General features: G+C 32.0%; 2 protein-coding genes across 2 annotated transcripts; one reads left to right on the top strand and one right to left on the bottom strand.

Moving 5' to 3' along the window:
- Nucleotides 1–309: 309 nt before the first annotated feature.
- LOC127701069 (antithrombin-III-like) lies at nucleotides 310–1,573 on the top strand. Its single transcript, XM_052204863.1, has one exon. The coding sequence runs from the start codon at nucleotides 326–328 to the stop codon at nucleotides 1,466–1,468; it is 1,143 nt and encodes a 380-aa protein (XP_052060823.1). The 5' UTR covers nucleotides 310–325; the 3' UTR covers nucleotides 1,469–1,573.
- A 12,933-nt stretch (nucleotides 1,574–14,506) lies between these two features.
- Nucleotides 14,507–20,860, bottom strand: LOC127701872 (atrial natriuretic peptide receptor 2-like). The gene is made up of 5 exons (XM_052205844.1): nucleotides 20,601–20,860; nucleotides 19,673–19,887; nucleotides 17,825–17,923; nucleotides 15,662–15,753; nucleotides 14,507–14,777 (listed from the first exon to the last, which is right to left on the bottom strand). Exons 1-5 carry the CDS (start codon nucleotides 20,858–20,860, stop codon nucleotides 14,718–14,720), a joined length of 726 nt encoding a protein of 241 aa, XP_052061804.1. The 3' UTR covers nucleotides 14,507–14,717.
- Between the last annotated feature and the right edge of the window lie 809 nt (nucleotides 20,861–21,669).

The following is a 21,669-nucleotide window of genomic DNA, read 5'->3' as shown; positions in this document are numbered from 1 at the left end:
AAATTAATCGGAATATTTTTCTATTTGTTATATGCAAATACCCTAATTCTGTTCACTTAAGTATAATATGTTTCCGCATATAGTCAAATGACAACCACATGACATTTTCTACTTCATATCAAATACATAACAGATAATAAGAAACTGTTGGTTATGTAAATAAGTTTAGCCTAATTGTCTATTTGAGCACAAAACTAATGTTAGTTTTTTTTATATTTATTTTATAATCACATAAGATTTGCATTATTTTGCACTTACTTTATAAAGTGGTGCCTGCAGTCAGATTTATTTCAGTGTAGCATCTTCTACTGAGCAGGACTGGGTGATGGCTATGATGGCAGCAATTCCTGTTGACTATCAACAAAGTTTAATTGAATTCTCGACATCTTTGTATCGAGAATTAAATAAGACGGAAAGTGTATGTATGTCACCATATAGCATCACGGCGGCGTTTCTGTTGTTAATGATTGGAACAAGCGGACGTTCAAAACAACAGATATCATCTGCTCTTTTTCAAAAACTTTTATTTTCAGAGGAGGAAAAGTTGAAATATTACAAGTCACTGAATAGCTATATTATTCGAAAAGCTGGAGGTAATGTTAGTTTGGCTAGTGCAAATAGATTATTCGTAAACAAAAGATACACAGTACTGCAAAATGTCCGAAAGAAGGCAAAACAATATTTTGGAGCCGACATCAGTTTGAAGGATTTTACAAACTCCAAGGCAGCTGCATTCGTAATGAATAGATGGGTATCAAAAGAGACGGATGGCAAAATAAAGAATTTGATCAAAGAGGACTGGTTAAATTCAGCCACTGTAATGTTGATAATAAATGCAATTTATTTTAAAGCCACGTGGAAGAGACGATTTTCACCCAAATTGACTAGCAGACAAAACTTTCTGCTCCCTGACAACAAAACGATTAAAGTTGACATGATGCTGATAAGATCAAATGTTCTATATTTCCATGGTTTTGACTTCAATGCTATAGCGTTACCATTCAAGGGTGGAAACTTTGATATGGTCTTCATTTTACCACACGAAAAAGTCGAGCTCCAGAATATTGAAGCGAGGATATCATTGGAATTCCTATCGGAAATTTCATCTGGATTTAGTAGAGAACAACTAGATATCTTTATTCCAAAATTTAAGCTACAGTCCGATTTTGATTTAACACAAGAACTACGTAAACTTGCAGTAACAGATATTTTCGACGAAGTTAAAGCAAACTTTTCAAATCTTATTGCTGGGAAGAAACAAGGTGTGTACGTCAAGATTGCTGTTCATAAGGTTGTCTTCAACGTGAACGAAGCAGGTGTAGAGGGAGCTGCAGGTACAGGATTTGGAATTTTTCTAAGAAATAGCCCGCCACAATTTTTGGCAAACAGGCCGTTTTTGTTTTATGTAAGAGATATCAAATCCGATCTCATTTTATTTATTGGTCGATTCTATCCTCAAGTCAGATAATTTATGATCGTTATCAACAAAACAATAATACTTTTGAAGAACACTTAATACCATCAATAGCAGTTAAAGCAATTCAAGGGCCGTTATAAAATCATAATATAATTGTTTGTTCATATGAAATAAAGGAAAGTTTAGAATTAATTTATTTGAATCATATGTGATATATCCAAGAGATGAAAAGAGAGAAGCGATGCGAGATTAATGAAACGATTTTTTAAATTTTCTAGCTAGACAGGAAATCATTTTAAAGATAGAGGTTTCATGGAGGTTGTATTGCTCAACTGGAAGTTTTGCATAAATAAGAGTCAATTAAGTTAACCTATGTTCAAATCTTATAAATATGTTATAAAGATACAAATCAAAGTAAAACATAAAAACTAAAAGAATCGCATGAGGCCCAAAGGTGATTTAGGCACAAAAACTCCTATCAGGAATTGATGAACGATCTGAATCATTTTGACGTGTTAATACGCTTATTAGTAGAATATCGTTTTTGTTGATCATTTTTTATTCCGACTTTTTTCTCTATTTTCTATACCTTTTAACTAAATACTAAAACAAGGGATGAATTTGTTTTGTATGTATATTTATAAATATAAAAAAAACCTCTATACGGTGTTGGCTAACGATTCCGGCCATGCTGACTCCTCAGTTTGACAAGGAGGAGTTACCGGTCGTTGGTATGGCGGCATGACATTTTGAACGAGAAAAAAATATGTAAAAAAGGTGTAATCATCTAATTTGAGATATGTAGTAGCTCATTGTAGCTGTAGAAATATTAATCAGAATTCAAGAACACAACTGGACAGAACATTTAAACAAATATGAACAATACTCCAATTAAGACAGTTTTGAAAAGTGATCTCTCATTTAGTTCATCTTATATTTCCCCTTCATAAATACAAGTAGGTAAATTAGCAAAAACTCTGCAAGACTCGCTACTAGTCGCACAAAGGTCACAACCCAAAATGATATCCGCTCAGGGCAAGACTTTCTTCAGCTTTGGTATGTGCAGTCATAAACAACCCTCAGTTTGTTCAAGCAATAGTTCCTATGGTATTAGAAAAAGTGTTTCTAGCTATAAAATCCAAAGTCTAGAAAATGGTATCTGACCAAAGTTCAGCCATATATTGAAGAAATTGAACAAGATACATAAGCCTTAACAACATAAAATACTATCATTAATGAACAACAAGATACAATCAACAAATTGAGAACCAAAATAAATGATCTTGGAATAAGGGTTAAAGAGTAAAAACAATACTGAAGATGATCAAGTCTTCGTTTTAACAATGTCAAGATTCAAACAAATGGCAAAGGTGATATAAAAAACCCATCAATATTGATTATGCAGTTTTGAAAGTTTGCAATGAGCAATTAGGTTTTGATGTAAGTTCAAAGATAGAACGCATTCAATAGGACAGATCGAGAACGGTAAAATGTATGTAATTGTTCGTTTCTTGCCATATCGAACATGTAAAATGAACTTCTCAAACTAAAGGAAAATAAAACACAAAAGAGATAAACTTTTCATTACAGAAAAACTTACGAGATACCGCTATTGGCTCCTGAAACATTTGAATGTCCTACGATTTACTGAAAAAAATACATACTTTTTGATTCATGATGGCAATTTATAGCTAAGGAAACAGCAGAGTTTGGTTATACCGTTATCTCATGTAACCAGGATATTCGAGATATTGGATGAGAAATTTTAGAAGAGGACGATGATTATTAAACTATTTATCGCTACACGTGTACACTTGTTTACAAACTCGTCATTAAACATATTCAGTGAACTTGTGTTCTTGACAAGCCATTTTTGGTATTTTAGTTGGTTGGTTTTTTGTTAGTTTTTTGTTTTAACTTTACATCGGTCAACTGGATATTTTGATTGTCTTTATCTGTATTATTATTTTTGTTGGAAGTCCAGTTATGATATAAATTCCAATGTTTAATTTTTGTAGTGTCTGATCTTAAGTGTTCGTCCTGAAACATTTTTATATTCACACACTGAATAAACAAATAATTATAATAATAATAATAATAATAATAATAATTCTATAGTCAAGTTATAATAAATGTAGAAATTAGAAAATTTTAATAATTTTGAAAAATAGGTGCAAAATCTATATGTATAGATTGATTAATGTACATTTAATTAAAAGTAAATTTTCACCTTTTTTCCAAATTTGATGCTTGCAAACAAACATCGATTTACTGAACACAAGTGTTGCTTGTACATGTACTGTTGTACAGTTTTTATATAAAAACTCATAATTATATGCGATGTTCGTTTGACACGTTATTCTGTAAATATCGCAGGTATATAGGTATATTGTGAGTAGTTTTCATTAATCTATTATTTAGTTAATTGTTGGATAAGTTTTCGATAAGTTAAGGCAAATTAAACTTTGTAGATTGTTGTGTTAGACCTTGAAGAATATTTATATCCAGAATACTCAATTGGGTTAAGGGCTATTTATCCAGATGTAGTACGATTTGTTGTTCCAGAAGAAGTTGAAAAAGGCATAATGTGGTGAAAAAAGTTTCTTCTATTATATAATGTTATTTCAGTGATGTCAATGGAAGAATGGTCTGAGCAGGACGAAATATTCACGTCGGATATGCCTGCTTGACTGGTTGTGGTGGTATGTTCAAAGGACATTTTTTCTTCATGCTGAATTTCCTAATTCCTGATTTCATTGTTAATAAACAGCTTCACATTAATGAGTTAGGAGTGTTAACAGTAGTTGTGTGCATGAAATTGTGGGGAAAAAGATTTAAAGGAAAACCAATTGATATTAAATAAAACAATCAGGTGACAGTTACTGTAATTAACACCGGAAAATCTAGAAACGTATTTTTACAGTCTTTTTTACGTCAGATCTGTTTTGTTGCAGCTGTTAACGAACTCGACATAAGGGTAGTTCTAATTTCGTGGTTTTGCCGGAGTATGCAGACATAGAAAATTTGTCATTCGTTGAACATTTAATTTCGTGGTTCACCTGTACAACGAAATCCACGAAAATTGGTATCTAACGAATAAAAATGAATCCACAGTATTCATTTTTTAGTAGATATTTCAAATCAGTTAACGATATTAAAAATTATGTAAATGATCTTAGGACAATGTATTTGTTGTTAGACAATCCTTTTGTTCATTTAAATGAATTTGCTGTTAAATTGTTGCATAGAGGTATCACTAGGGAAAAGCAGCACTTTTCGAAACAAGCTTTAGCGATTACGGTAGATATTAACCAGATATTTATAAACTTATTGTTCATGATGATCCCAAACATTGTACTATATAGTGTTTATTTTTATTTGCCTTTTTTCTTAAAGGCACAAAAATCAAATTTAGTACTCGATTCAAGAAATTCATTTGATAAAGATAAACAGTTAACGAGAAATAAGATTATTATTGAAGATGTTGTAGCAATGGTTGTTTTAACTGGTCAAAAACTATACAGATTGTTAACCGTATTCTTAAGATACCTTTAGTAGAAAATACTACATCGGTACTTTGTCCGATTAGAGGGTATAAGAATATGCGTAGAATAATTCCAGCAGATGAAGACAGTCCAACCTTTTCTTTCCTAATAGACATACTTTAGTTACAGTCACATATACAGATTTTCAAAAGTATCTTAAGGATTTTATTTTAGAATATGTAGGAATCCACGGTTGTTTTCTATGCATAGCTTCCGAAAGGGGTGCTTCATTTGCATTTGAATATCAAGTGCCCGCAGAACTATTTCAATTTCACGGTGATTGGTCTAGCAATGCCTATAAATTGTATCTTCAGTTTTCGTTATTCAAAAAGGTCTTAGTCTTCCAGGTTATGACTAAGTTTATCCCTTAATTGCAGTTACTAAAAAGAGGTGTTGAAACTGTAATTCCATTGGAAAAAAATTGGATGGGATAAAGACACTGTTGTACAGAGTGTTTGAAGAGCAAATTCAGGTTATATTAAATAATTGTATATCATTGATACTGAGCAGTTGTATTTACAAGATATAAATAATTTTTCTCATATTATTCTGCATTTTGGCACAAATGATATACTGTGGATTCATTTATTTTCGTGGGTACCAATTTTCGTGGATTAAGGAAAACTTGCATGTTCGTGGATATTTAATTCCGTGGTTTTGCCGAAGTCTGCATTCAAGCCTATAGAAAATTTGTTATTCGTTGAACATTTTATTTCGTGGTTCACCTGTACCCAAATAAGCCACGAAAATTGGTATCCAACGAAAAATAATGCATCCACAGTAATAGTAGATCATACAACTGAAGAAATTTGATTTATAGTGTTAACATATTTTGATCTCATCTGGCATTGTCAGTTTGTTTTCGATTTATGAGTTTGAACATCCCTTTGATATGTTTCCACTTTAAAGAGAGACAAAAAAAGGAACAAGTTTGATCTGAGAAAAAGAAAATCATTCACTCCTAAAAGAAAGGTAAAAAGAAAAAAAAGCTTCAAAAAAGAGAACAAATGAAATCATTTGCTCAATCAATCTGTGGTCGGACTGGATACAATGTGGATTATGTGGCCACTGGTTTCATAAAGAATGTTAGAATATTACAGACAATGAAAACATAACCGAGGATGATTGGTACTGCATGAAGTGCAATAGTGCACCAAAACATGTTTGTAAGTTTAACTGTTTAGTTCAACCAAATTGATTAGTAAAAGTATGCTCGTTTTTTCCTTTTTTGTTGATGTTGAAAACTTTACAAGACATATTATCTTAACTTTAAAATCTAAATGTATATTGCATGAATGTTTAATTTATTCAACATTTTTCAGACTATATATTTTAGAGCTTATCTTACTACCTGGACATATAACTAATCTTTAACTAATCCTACATATATAGGGTCTAAAAATGACAACAATGACAACATGCAATCGATCTTGGCCTGGGTCAGTTTGAAAATAAATTGATGCAGTTACTGAATTACATTATATAAATGCATAAGAATGTAACTTTAACACGCGAATGACAGTTTTGAAATAGTATGTATATTTTATAGATTAACGCCATATTTCGCTAGACAAACTACCTTCATTAGACGCGTGTAACCATCGTGTTGAAATCTTAGGCTGATAAGAAATTTTTGCAGCTTATCGTTCTTTTTGTTCAATTTTTGACAGATTTAATTGTATTGTGTAAATATTTTGAAGTTCAAGATTTAGTTCTTTGGTTTATGATCAAACTGGTTTTCATTTCTCCCATTTAGTCCACCAGATTCAAAGGTACGTTACTGGTGTATCCCAAATCTATCTCTGATCATCTCTCTATGTTTTACACTTTTTGTATGTCCAAATTTTGATTATCTTCTATTATGTGAAAGATGATATTTTCAAAAGAAATGTCAGTTTCTTAAAAGGTGTCTCGTGATTTGTCAATTTCTTACTTTGGAATAAAATGACCGATGATCATATAGCTCCTCAACTGTTTCGGTTCTTTTACATCCTTGGCTTTCAAATATTCGGCTTTTAGGGTTTCTGATGAAGGTAAATTCAGAAAAGCGCTTCCGATGCATGAAATTTTACAACGTGTTGTATTCATTTTTTTAAGTCGAATGTTAGATTTGGTTTCTGTTAAAGACAAGTGAAATATTTTTTCTTTGCTCAATTTGACATTAGCTCCAAAGGCCCTGCAAGGAAATGTTGATTTATAATTTGTTTCTTGCTTATAGCCCAGTGAGAAATAGTTCATGCTTATTCAGGAGAATGTATCAATTTGAACCTCTCAACTCTTAGAAATCTGTATATTAATTTGACAACAGTCACCCCTTTTCTGTCTGAACTAGTTTAGGCAAAGGAAGAAAATATGTTCTGATTGATTGACTGTTGCTTTCTTTAAAGCCAGGTTCAAATATTGCATGCAAATTCAGGACAAGAGGTTGGTTCTGTTACGTCAATTAGAATAAATCCCAAATATCAGTTACCTTTATAGGGCTATATCAGAAATAGGTGCAGTGATATTTATATAAGTTATCATGTGTCTCCACAAAACACAAACATCTAATATATTGGTTGATATATATTTCAAGACAAAAGAAGATTAAAATTTTAATAAATTCATTTTGTGTAAATGAAATAAAATTTTCCAGATGAGGCAGGAAAAAAAAGAGAGCAATTATATTTAAACGAAAGAGTTATCCTTCTTTGTACTGGTTCTCTTCTCCATCACGTATATATTTTCTCAATCAATTTCAATCTTAAATAATTAGTATGTATTTTAGATTGAAAGTGATGTTTGTTTGATATTGTATGGCTTATGACTTGTATTGATTGATATGCTCTAATGCTGCTTGAATTAAATATAAAGAAATTTAAGTCTTTACTGGTTGATATGTAGCTTTAATGTAGATTAATATCTAATTGAATTTTTACATTTTTGTTGTTGTCAGTTAGATGTCAGTCTGTCCACTAGTTCAAATGTACCATATACTTACAATGTTTACATTCTTAATTTCTTTGTTGGAATTACAGCAGAAAATGACCTAATCTTATTTCCACCAGCGTAACTCCTTCTGTATACTAAAGACTGTCCTAGAACAACACTGTTTATACCAGTTATATATATGAGTTATAAGTTGGATGGGTTGTAGGTCCATGGTAGAGTGATCTTTGTTTACAAAATGTATTTTCAATAGTATCACTGTTCAGTCTTGCTTGTACAACTTCTTTCTTTAGTACTTCATTGCAAAAGGTGATGAGTGGCATTATTCTATTGTACATAAAGTCAATGTCTTTGCTTGTTTGTTTGTTAGAGACTTTTGTTTCGCCTTCTTATAGTGTCATTTTGGCAAACTTGTTTTTCACGCGGTTTATACCAATTATATACAATTTTTCATTTCATTAATCTTTCATCAGGCATATCTTTTATTGGCCAATGATCTGTGAAAAACTCTACTAAATTATGACCCCACTTGCTGGCCAGCTTTACCACCAAGAGATTTTCTGTACATTTCATGAAATGTAACATGTAAAAATTAAGTGTTTCAAATGCAAGCTTGTTCCTCATTTTTAGCATTGTTTTGAAAAAAAATGTGCTCTTGAAAAAAAAGGGCTTTTTTATTCCACTGAATTACACACCACTGTTATGGATTTTTTTATATGATGGCATGGGTCAATGATGAGGTTCATGTTTTAAAGGGATTTTGTAGTGTTAAACAGCCTTCCTTGTCAAAAGACATTATTCTCAGAAAAGTGCATTTTCAAGAAAGCATTAATGCTATTCCTGGTTGAAATAACTGTGTATTAGGGTTCTTAGCAAAAGGTTAACTGGAGCCAGTTATTCCAGGGAATATGTACTTTATTACATGATTTGTTAATGTATCTCCCATTTACCTTTATTGGAGTAATCTAATCCATTAACATAACCTCAAGTTCACAATCTACCAATCTAAACAATGAGGATACCATTTCCATGGTTTCCTATTTAAAGGTCCTGTTGTATGAACATTTTATCCAGTAAAACTCTAACATGATATCCTTCTATTTCAAACCGTAGCCTAACAGCTTCATTTTTCAGCCATGCCATCATGGTAAGAATAATTTCATAATTTTTTGTTTTATATCGTTTTTGTATAAATAAAGAAGATTTTCGTATGGTTATTTAAGACATCTAATTTTTGTAATGTATTTGTACGCAGGAGAATTTCCGTTGAATATGGTCAGTGCCATCCATATTAGTTCCTAGGCCACACCTTTAGAATGTGTGTATGACGAAGACGCAATTTTACTTGCAAAGAGCAAAATTTGACTACCACTGAAATGTGGTGCAATTGTTCAGTTACAGCTTGTTTTTCATTGGTTGCTGAATTTATATTTTCTTCGGTTAGAATTTAACTGCATCCTTGATTGATCACGTTTTTTATAACGCTTGTGATCAGAATATTTAGAACATGTATTGATCATCTTCACAATTAGTCGACACCAAAAGGGAAAGCGAAACCGATACCGAAACAGTTAACTGGATAGAAATTATCATGTTCAAATCTTAATGTTACACGTTTAAATGACCTTAACCATTATATACATTGATATTTTTCTGAATCTGACAATATCATATCGATTATTACACGAAACATCATTCCACATCAATCTATTTAGATAGCGAAGATTATTATTTCCACCTTTACTGAAACTAATTAGGTAAAATACAATTAGATATAACGGGATTTCTATATTAACTACCTCTTCCTACTCAATACTTTTCATTGACAGGTTTGCGTTGCTCGTGATTATCGCATTTTGATAGCGTAACCTTCGTAAAGAATATGGTATTGCAATTGGATGTTCAGATAGATATATGGTGTAAAAAAATAAGTGACAATCACGAGAAAATGGCAATATCTCCTCTATGTATATCGCCTGCATAAATCTGTGTTAGTCATCGCGTCATTGTTGTAACCTAGGCAGCTTGATTTCTGGTACCTATCATAACCTGAGTATGAATGCAGTCTATTTGATGATGTCCCCTATAAAACAAAGCCTGGTTTACTGTTTTTTCTATTAGAGATGCAATCAATAGATCTGACTGTTTCTTCCAGTTTCTGCCATTCTTCTTTTATATTTTATCATTCTTCAGCAGTGGGTCATGAAATAATCGATTTAAAAAAACTGACCCAAGTTGGTGGATGTTTTTATGCATTAAAGTTTGTTTAACATCAAACATAGTTGTTGAAACGTAGGATAACATCGTAACTATATTTCAAGTATTAAAAGTTATTCTGATAGCTTATAAGACCTGCTGCTTTATTCCGCTTTATCGCTCTAGTGAGGATTTCATATATTTCATTAAAGCTAAGAATTGTATCGCTGGTATTTCCGAACAAGTTAAATTCGTGTGCTGTAAATTTATGGGAAACATCATTTCCTTTTTATGTTTTGGTATTTCTTATTTTTCCCATTGAAATGATGAAGCCCCGTTTCCCTTTCAAATTCGGTAACTTATAATCCTTGGCTTTCACGTTTTAATAGTATGAACGTTCCTGGTGCAGGCAGATCTAGAAAAAGTGCTTCTGACGAAAACAAATTTATAAAGTGCTATTATTTTTTCTTGAAACAGATAAGTAATTTGATCGGGTAGTAATTGGGTTAGACAGACCCGACTATATCATATCCAAAGATATATATTGCAAAAAACAACATTTTCCATATGCAATTTGTAATTCGTTTAACATAAAGATAAAAAGTAAAATAACAAAAACACCGAGCTACAAAAAAAATTAAAAACGGAAATATCTTATCAAATGGCAAAATCAAAAGCACCAAACAAATGGAAAACAACTGTCATATTCCTCACTTGGTACAGGCATTTCCTTATGTAGAAAATGGTGGATTAAACTTGATTTTATAGCTAGCTAAACGTCTTACTTGTTTGAAAGTCGCATAAAATGCCATTATATTGACAACACTGTGTGAACAAACCAAACAGACATAATAGGTAAAAGTGTCAAAAATAAGGGTACAGCGTTCATCATAATCTTAATCACTATAAAACAAACAAATATGTCAACAAGGAAAACAAAATGGCATATAGACAAAGCATCGAGCCACGCCAAAAGGATATTACCTAAAATGGACTAAACAGTAAAGGTTAATAATTTACATAGACAAATAAAAGAACACTTTAACACGTAACTAAAGTGATAAACAACGTCAGTACCTAAAATCTATACTTCAAGACCGTCATGTATTATTTGTGAAGTTGATACTGAATATTTATCAACAAGGTCTTGGTATCTTTCGATGAACTTTTTTTAGAAAAAGGACGAGACTTTCTTTGACTTAACCCTGGATCATCAACTTTTGGCTCAGACACTGGTGACGTTTTATGAAGTCTGAGTAGCAGCTGCAAACTCTTGAATACCGAATGAGTTGGGAAATGTATATCCCATATGCAGGTGAAGTTGGTATATTGCTACTAAGGTGGGGGAAATTGATATATTAAAATTAAAATCGTCTCGTTTGTCATAGATTCTGGTAAATGAACGTGTTTTTATTTGTTCAGCTGATTATCTAGAATAAGAAGATGTGCTATGGGTGCCAATGAGACAACTCTCCATCCAAGTCACAATGTGTAAAAAGTAAACAATTATAGTTAAAAGTACGGCCTTCAACACGGAGCCTTGGCTCACACCGAACAGCAAGCTATAAAGGGCCCCAAAATGACTAGTGTAAAACAATTACAATGATTTAGCTGTTAATTATACAGTGTTAATTATATATCTTCAAATATGCATATGGGTGTTTGAACTAGTCGAATAACCAATAAATTATTTTTACAATCATAAATACATTTACATTTTGATTATTAATTTGCAGTAAGTAATTGTTTGTCATGTTGAATTTTTGTGCTAAAATTTTAGTAATCATTTAGTTAATTTTGCCACATGAGACTATCTTAATGAAAAAATGCACTCATTATTTAATCTTCTATTCTGTGACATTGTAACATATAAAAATAAAAAAGATATCATACAAATATGACATGAAGGTGCAAATAATGTCCAAGAACAAAAAAGGGGGAATAGTAGCTTTTAAAACTTACTTTCACAATTCAATTTTTAATAAATCATTTATGTTTGAAAAATCAAATATTTCATCAAATGTGTGAGCAACAATAATCAGATAAACAAATCATGTCGTCTTCCAGTGACTTACAGGTCATGATATAGTGTGTGTGGTATTCGTCCTCAGTGTCGTTTGAATCACAAAAGTGGCATGTACTTTCATTTATTGTATACCGATTCCACGTTCCTATTCTAATCTGCAAGCTGTGACTTCAACAGCTTAAAAGAGGGACGAAAGATACCAGAGGGACAGTCAAACTCACAGATCGAAAACAAACTGACAACGCCATGGCCAAAAATAAAAAGACAAACAGACAAATAATAGTACAGATGACATAACATAGAAAACTAAAGACTAAGCAACACGAACCCCACCAAAAACTGGGGGTGATCTCAGGTGCTCCGGAAGGGTAAGCATATCCTGCTCCACATGTGGCACCCGTCGTGTTGCTTATGTTATTACAAATCCGGTAAATAGTCTAATTCGGTAAGTCACATTCGTGAAAAGGGAAGGGTATTGTAGTTACGACATAAGGAACATATCCGATATCATCTGTGAAACGGTTATTCCATAACGGTCAACCAACTCGTGATGGCGTCCGTAAAATTTACGAAGGGATGATTTCAACTTCACCATTTGGAACTCTTGGCTTTATAGCTTCCTTGTGAGCAGCAATCCTCTATCAAGGAAATTATGATAGGAAACACAAGCCTGGGAATATGGTATCAATTGGGAGATATATACTCCGTATGCAGGCGCTGTTGGAATGTTGCTACATAGAAATGTTTATTTAATTTACATTAAATAAACTATTGAATATATGGTTACGCAAAAAATCTATTTAGAAAAACTGTAGCAGATTTTATTTGATAAAATTGTAAGAATTGTTTGTATATGTCATGCTTAGATAGGTCTTTATAGGGGCTTTAACTGTCAAATTCATGATCACCGATTTGACTTGAATTCTCATAATTTATTCATAACATACTAAAACGTAAATCCAAATTCCAAAAAAGCCCACAAGAAACAATTAGCAATGCATGGACTAGATATAATGTATCAGCATTTCGTGCGTATTTTAGACTAGACACCATCGTATTAACCTCCAAAGACTGTTGATAGTCATTCGACCCGATTTAAATATAAATAGACTTAGAAGCACTTGGATTTGTTTAAACACGATTTTCATGGTCTATTTGATTTCATGTCATAGATTTAAAAAATGTAAATTATGATTTTACTTGTATACTAATGATTTAGTGTGGGCCAAATTGGTTAAAGAATGTTTTTTTTTAAGGTGGATCACTCGTTTCACTTTTCAATGTTGGCATTCTTTTCTTGTTTATAACTGAACACGCTTAGGGCATGCGTAACCCATCTTCAGCTAAAGGCCAAATTAGGGTTACATGAATACAGGTTCAACTGAGTTTGAATTTTTGACTTGCAAGTCAATAACAAATTTCCGATGTTTTCGATCTTATTTGAACCAAATTGGGCCAAACTGACCGCTAATAGCGAAATAGTATATCATGATTGCGCTTTTATAACTGTTTGAGACAAATACAATCGTGTTTGAATTTGTTTGTCTAAATGGCACCTAATGCCCTTTTAAAAATCACAACTCCACACTTTTTAATACACATTTATCTGCAAACTGTATATAAACATATTTTTGATATACCACAGTGGTAAAATTAGTTTTGATACAAGTTATCCACTTTGATCATTCAAGTAAATTGAAAGCAATTTATGAAAATAAATAGACAATTTATTTATTAACAATTTATGAATCTGCCTCAGAAAGTAATCTAATTTAAAAACATTCCATGAACAAATTGCAACTGATTTTTTCCGTTTTTTTTTAACTGGATGACATATAAAAAAGACTTTAAGTGAATATTACGCGATTTTGTTGTTTCACTAATATTCACACAAAATGGAAATTCAGACATCGAAAATAGCAATAATACTTAATGCTGAAAATATGCTGGAAATCAGCAGTTTTTTTCACAAATCTGTACATTTAGCGGGAACATTACAATCTTTTATATGCTTTTAATCAAGCCAAAAAGTATAACTAAAATACCGAATTCCAAGGTTAATTCAAAAAGGGGAACTCCATAAAAACTTGTGAATGGATGACTTCCGCTAACTTTCAAAACAGAAATCGAAATGAAATTTTTTTTTAAATCTCTCCTTTAACTTTTTTCGATTTCAGGATCCTTTCATGTGTTTTATCAAATTAAATTCGATTTCATGTAATTCTGTAATTCTGTATTATAACTATTTAAAAATTCATCGCTTTCTAATTTCCAGAAACCGTGCATTTCTAGTTTTTTTTCCATGCGTTTTTATTTTTATTTTATTTTTTTTTTAAATTTGTTCAATTTGTTGGTTTTTTTTTTTTTTGGAAAAGGGGGAAGTAATACAAAAAATACAAAAGAAATATTAAACTATAAGACACAAATATTGAACAAATATCATACATGTCTAGGCATGTGTCTGACAATTTGTTCTATACAAAATATAATTACGTCTATCTCTCTATGATTTCTATACAGCTTTGGTTTTGTTGGTATGTCACTCACATGTGAATCTCTGATATCTTACCACATTAGGATGCTTTCAAAGATGTATTGAAACTACTTATATATGTTTTCCAAGTTCCAATTTTTCCAACCAATAGGTAGCCATTTGTCCTTTTCCCTACAAAGATATACAGATTATTAGTGTAGAATTTTAGTAGTCTAATTTTATCCCTTTATTATCACCACCTATGGTGCTAATAATATTAACGTTACGAATTGTACTGCACCAGATCTAGATGTGCATTTCGACAATAAATGTCTTTTCAGTGATACTCGAGGCAAAAATAAGATTACATATTCAGACGCCATGTTTTTAACAGAATAGTCGTGATTCTTTTTTGTAAGATTACGGGAGATTCAGTTTTGAAGTGAAGTCCAGTAACACTCAACACATTTGATGTACCGTTGATTTGATTTCCCAATTTTTCTCGAATTTGATTAATTGAAAGTATATAATAAAAATAGTATGAAATAAATTTATTGTTTCCGAAGCGCTTTTCAGGATTGTCCCTCATCAGGAACGAGCAAATGAAACAATTTCAAATACAAGGATGTATATTTAAGAAATGAATGCTTCTTTTTGTAATTTTATTGGGGTGTAAAAGTGTTGACCGAAGCATATTGTGTATGAAGCGCGGAATTCTAAAAATGTGTGCACGATCAACACTTTTACACCCCAATAAGATTACAAAAAGAAGCATGCATTTCTTATAATTACATTTTTATGCTAATAAGACCATGAAAAAAAAAGTTTTATCAAGTTTTTCTTTTATTTACCTGAGCACTTTTTGTGGAAGCACGTGTCATCACGAATGTAACATTTCATTTTGATATGAAGGTTAATTTTTGAATGACGCGCGGTTGTTGTTAGCCAATCAAATTAACGGATTCTCGTGAAACATACATGTAATGTACATGTAATTATATACCTTTTACATGTTACTTTACTCCGGGAATGGAATATCTGCTTGCAAGCACATAATAAGAAGCATAACGAATTACCTTTACGTCAATAAAACCTCTAAACTCTGTTATAAAATTCCCATGATGGCTCAATATTTCTTGTGTAACACTACTGATATGTATCCTTCCACCTAAATTAAACAAAAATAATTTCATTACAAAAATTGCAATGGCCGCCTAAAATGGTTTGTGTAGAATAGAGGCAGAAGATACCACGGGAACATTCAGAATCCACAGGTCAAAGAAAAACTGATAACGCCAGGGCAACATAAAACAACGAAAAGACAATTCAGAGAAAACTTTAGATTGAGCAACACAATTCCCACCGAAAAAACGGGGGTGATCTCTTGTGCTCCGACAGCGTTACCATATCCCGATCTACATGCGACACTCATCCAATTAAATAATAGTGTGCCCCCTTCATCACTATGAAATGAAATTGAAATACAACTAAACTATCTATGTTAAATAATCATTTTAATTTAGAAATTTTAGTTTAATTTCATATGTTGGAAGGGTATTTGTTTTAACGAAGAAATTGGTCACCTGACATTCTAAATAATGATGTTCCTTTGGCACCGTATTACGGTGTTTATATGTCCCAACTCTTTCGCTATGCCCGTGTCTGTAGTGACGTTTTGAATTTGAATGAACGTATTCTATGTATTACTAGTAAATTATAAGTCAGGGATTTCGTTACAACAAATTACTTAAAACCCTTACTAAATTCTTACATAGATACAAAGATTTGGTTTGAAAGTATGGCTGTACCTGTAGAAAACTTGTTTCAAAAGGAATAGCACATCCTGAATTTTACGGTGATGCTTTAATTTAGACCGGGATTCGAGTTAACTTATCAATCCTTTAGATAAACTCATTCTAAGAGGTTCCCAATTCAACACTGTGTTTAAATCTTTGAATATTGGTTTTATTGGTATAAATATTGATTTTGTTATCAGTAAATTGAAACCATACTAAATATTATTGTTATACACATATGTACTTTCACAGTACTACAATCTGTCGATACCTATATTTTGGCATTGCACAAGGTCGTGTTTTTCTCTGACTGTTAATGATGTCTTTACACTAAATCCATTGAATGTTGGATGTGTACTGATTGATATTTTAGTTTGGGCTATGAATTTACCATTTGTTTATATTTTGAATAATTACTCAGATTTTGCTAAAATCTTTTGGAATGGTAGGTTTGTACAATCTTTAATAAATGATTTGGTTAAATGTTCAGAAGTAAGCGGCAGGTCTTTCATTTAATAAATCCTGACCGATGTCTTATACGACAAGAAACACCTTGAAATAAAATATGCATTATTTATATCGCAGTTCAAAGCAAGTTTAAGGGTATACGATACAGTTTTGATCCCGTAATGAAATTTTGATGAAAATTTGCATATAGGCTATTTTTTACCTGATTAAATCAAATATACAATAAAAAATATACCATCATGTGCTACTTTTTGAGTAAATTGAGGTTGAAATTTCAGTTATTCCGCAAAATTCGGATTTGTGGACGTATTTTTCCTTTCGACAGAAATACATAACTTTTTTGTTTTAAAAGATAAACACAAGCTGTTTTTTGTTAAATTATTTGTAAATTCTGTTTTATATAAATGTTCTATAAATTTGTACATTTTATTTTGACAAATAACTCATATTTATCAAATGTTCATGAATGTAGAAAAAAAACGACATTTTTGCTGTATATTTATCAAATTTAAAATAATTGCACTCTTGACTGTTTCATGAAAATTGGTACACATGAAAAGGAGGGTCCATGAACTCGTTTTCAAGTTAAATCAGTTAGAATGATAAAAATCAGTCGAAAACTGCATCTTTTCCCGATAAGTCACAGTTTGACGTCGCGAAAATAACAATTTACGTTAGCAACGTCATTACTTCCCCTGTAACTGTATCGTATGCCCTTGATACAAAGCGTTGCTAGTGAACGTCGTTAACATGTGGAAAAGCGTTATCTATTGCTCTGAGTTAAAGACTGTGACCTTGAGATAAGGGCAGAAGTACACACTCTGGTCTTTTGCTATATTCGTGTTTTGCAATGAATTGTACCGGTTTTCAGTCTTAAATTTATAAACCATTTGCTGCTTTTCCACACAAATTTTTATGAATGTATGATTTGTTAAGACGCTCGGTCATTTCAATATTTGTTTAATGTAGGCTTACCCATGCCAAAAGACTGCATTCTCGATGCTGTATTGACTGTGTCACCAAACAGACAATATCTCGGCATTTTAGTACCAACAACTCCAGCAACGCATGGTCCTGAAATAAACAAATGTTTAAAACATAAATGCTCAAATTTAAATATAATTAATGACAAAATCTAAAAGTGAGGCTATTTCGACCGTTTTTATTAATAAGAAGATGTGGTATGAGTGCCAATGAGACAGCTCTCCATCCAAGTCACAATGTATCAAAATTGAACAATTATAGGTCAAAGTACGGCTTTACATTTATGTACTAATTATAAAAATAAGAAGATATGGTATGATTGTCAATGATACAACTCTCCTCAAAAGACCAAATAACACAGAAATTATCAACTATAGGTCACCGTTTGTCCAGAATTAATGCACATATGGGAGACACGATATAAAAAATATCAACACTCATATCTCTTGTCAGACGAATGATTTTTGATCATGAAGACCTGGAGGATGTTGTTCGATAGATTGATAATACTTCTTGATTTTCAAATTCATGGGGCCAAAAACCGGCCTTATCACTCCTTTACCTTAAGGCAAAGGTGGTTTACCAATGTTCAAATCTCATAAATCGATTAAGAGATATAATGCAAGGTAAGGTAGCTACCACTTGATTTTAATAGGGGCCTAGGATGAAAAACTTTGTCCTGCATTTTTTTTTAGTTGTAATCTCTGTCCTGCCTTTTTATTTTTCACTCTATGCGGTCCTGCCTTTTTTTATTAGTGTATCCTGACTTTGTTTTCAAATTTCATCCTAGCATGAATTAGGCAAAATACAATATTAAACATAGCAGCCATATTTTTCCATTTAAATGATCATCGTCAACGACAACACAAGAGAAAATCACAGAAAAAAAAATAAAATATCAAACTATTTATGATATTCTAGTAACCATCCGTCTAAACACGTTTTCAGATCATGATAGGAATCTTTGTATTGTTATCCAGGGCTTGTATTTCCTATCATGATTTCCTTGATATCCAGGGCTTGTATTTCCTATCATGATTTCCTTGATAGAGGGTTGCTGCTCACAAGTAAGCTATTAAAATAAGAGTTCCAATTGATGAAGTTGAAATCATCCCTTCGTTTAATCTACGGACGCCATTATGAGTTGGTTGACCGTTATGGAATATCCGTTTCACGGATGACAACGGATATGTTCCAAATGTCGTAACTACAATCCCGTCCCCTTATCCCCGAATGTGACCTGCCGAATTAGACTTGTCACCGTTTTTATACTAACATATGCAACACTACGGGAGCCGCATTTGGAGCAGAATCGCTTACCCTTCCGGATCACTAGAGATCACCCCAAGTTTTTGGTGGGGTTCGTGTTGCTCAGTCTTTAGTTTTTTATGTTGTGGTTTGTGTGTTGTTTTTTTTTTTTCTTTTTTAGCCATGGCATTGTCCGTTTATTTTCGACTTATGAGTTTGAATGTCCCTTTGGTATCTTTCGCCTCTCTTTTACAAGATAATAAGTATAATTGAAAAGTCTGAATGTTACTCTACAATTGAAGATATATATATAGCTTGAAATCATTCAAAACAAAACCTTTAACGTAACATAAACTATGAATAGATAAAACTAATTTTATTTAATACGGAATGGTACATAACAAGCATTTTTTAACAACCGAAATACTGAATACAAGAGTTTCCCTTTGAATCCACGTTCGTCTTACAAATACAACATAAATAATTAACGAAAATGCCTTTCCTAACAAATGAATTAAAACTGATGTCGAATATATGTCAATGAAACAGCAACCCAACAACACGTTAAATAAAAAAAAAACTTGAACCAACCTGAATGTAGTCCTATCCTAATCTGCAGCGTTCTACCCGACATGTGTGGTATAGTATACCCGTTGACTTCCTGTCGGATTCTTAAGGCCATTAATGCTATTTCTGGTGCATGATTCCCTCCATTAGGTGTCGGTACACCACTTGCCACCATGTAAGAATCACCAATAGTTTCCACTTTATAAACATCATACTTATCTATGCATTCGTCAAAGAAACTATAATGTGAACATTATTACGATTATGAACAACTAACGTTAGGAAATATATAGACAATGTTGATTACTTTTCACTTTTTTAGTTTGAAATTAGTCAAATACATAAAACGTTATTTTGAATAAACACCAACAGTGTTCATCCTGTACATGCATGAAATATTTGCCACTGGACGTTAAGCAAACACTAATCAATCAATCATTACGTTAACAGTGTGATAATAGTGGCTAGATTATAAGCAGAGTCATGTCGTTAAAACTTTCAGATATGAATGGGAGGAAAGAGGACCGAAAGAAAACCAAACCTGGACCAAATATCAGAGCACAACTGACAAAGTGTTTTTTTTTTTATCGACATCTATTTATATGAGATTCATTTTGTGTTGATGAATAGCTTGAATCTTAATGATCTGTTGAATGTTTTAATCATTTAATTATTTTGTTAGAAGCTATATACTATAACTTTGTGAAATTGTGTTTTAGCTTTTGATTTTTCAATTTGATAAGGGACTTTTCATTTTGAATTTTCCTTGGAGTTCGGTTTTTTTTGTTATTTTACTTTTTATTCCTTCAGAGCAAAATCAACATTTCAACATTTACCCACCAAGGTGCATAATTAAACAAAAAACATTTTATTAACCTGTTCTTGAATCGAATTTTTCTAAATTTCTGAACTATTCAGCACGTTCTATTATAAAACTTAGAAATAAGCATACCTGTATAAATCGTTCAGTAGGTTAACAATTTCAATTGGGTGACTTTCAGCTCCTAGTTTTGTAAAGCCTACAATATCACTGAAGTATATTGTCACTTCATTGAAAAATTCCGCAATAGAAGATTTTCCTGTTTTCAAATTGATAACAATTTGTTTTGGTAACATCTGATAAAGTAGATTATCAGTCTTGTTCTTTTCTTTTGCTAGCTCGTCAGTCTTCCACTTAATTTTCTCAGCAAACTTTAATAAATTTCCTGTCATTTTGGCAACAGAGTACACATACGAAGTAAACAAAATAGCGCTACTTGTTACAACAGCTATCAAAGTGGACAGAAAAAGTGAAAACTCAAACTGGGCAACTGATTGTATAACTTCTGAAGAAGACTGTATATCTGTGTTGACAGATTCACGAATTTCGAAAAATATATCAATGAAAATTGTCATATTACTAAACCATTCTATACCTTTAGTTTCTCTCTCAGACTGTGACGTAGTGGTACAAATATTTTCATAATCCTTAAACAATTGAAATGAATAATATTTATCGACAAAATATGACAAATAAGCTGAGTTTTGCATCTTTTCTGTCAACTGTGTTTCAATGTTCCCATGGTGATTTATTGCTGTGTCTAAAAACGCCGATGACCGTCCATGTAATGTCTTATAATATGTCTCTATTTCTGTAGATTGCCATCCACAAGAGGTAAAAAATGTGGTTCCAAGAGCTCTTTGGATGCCTTTGTCATCTGTCAGTGATAATAAAGCTTCACAAGCCACGACCATCTGTTGCACTGCTGCATTATCCGATGGAGTAACAGACTGAACTATATACTTCAACAAGGCATGAGTAATTGTTGTATAATAGTCTAAATTATAGATGATATTTATAGATCTGTTCTCAACACTCCTTCTATGGTCGGCTAATGATGATAACAAATCGTCTACTGTCCAATAAGAGTTCCTTACAAAAATACCAATGTAAGGCCACTTTATGTTGCTCAAGCTTGTATTCGTTTCTTGTCTAAGTATATGTAGCTGCGCTAATATAGCAGCTGAAAAATTTGATGTCC

The sequence above is a fragment of the Mytilus californianus genome, unplaced genomic scaffold, assembly GCF_021869535.1.
Source record: "Mytilus californianus isolate M0D057914Y unplaced genomic scaffold, xbMytCali1.0.p SCAF_5, whole genome shotgun sequence".
In the NCBI taxonomy this organism is placed as follows: Eukaryota; Metazoa; Mollusca; class Bivalvia; order Mytilida; family Mytilidae; genus Mytilus; species Mytilus californianus.
This window is presented reverse-complemented; position numbering and strand designations above follow the sequence as displayed.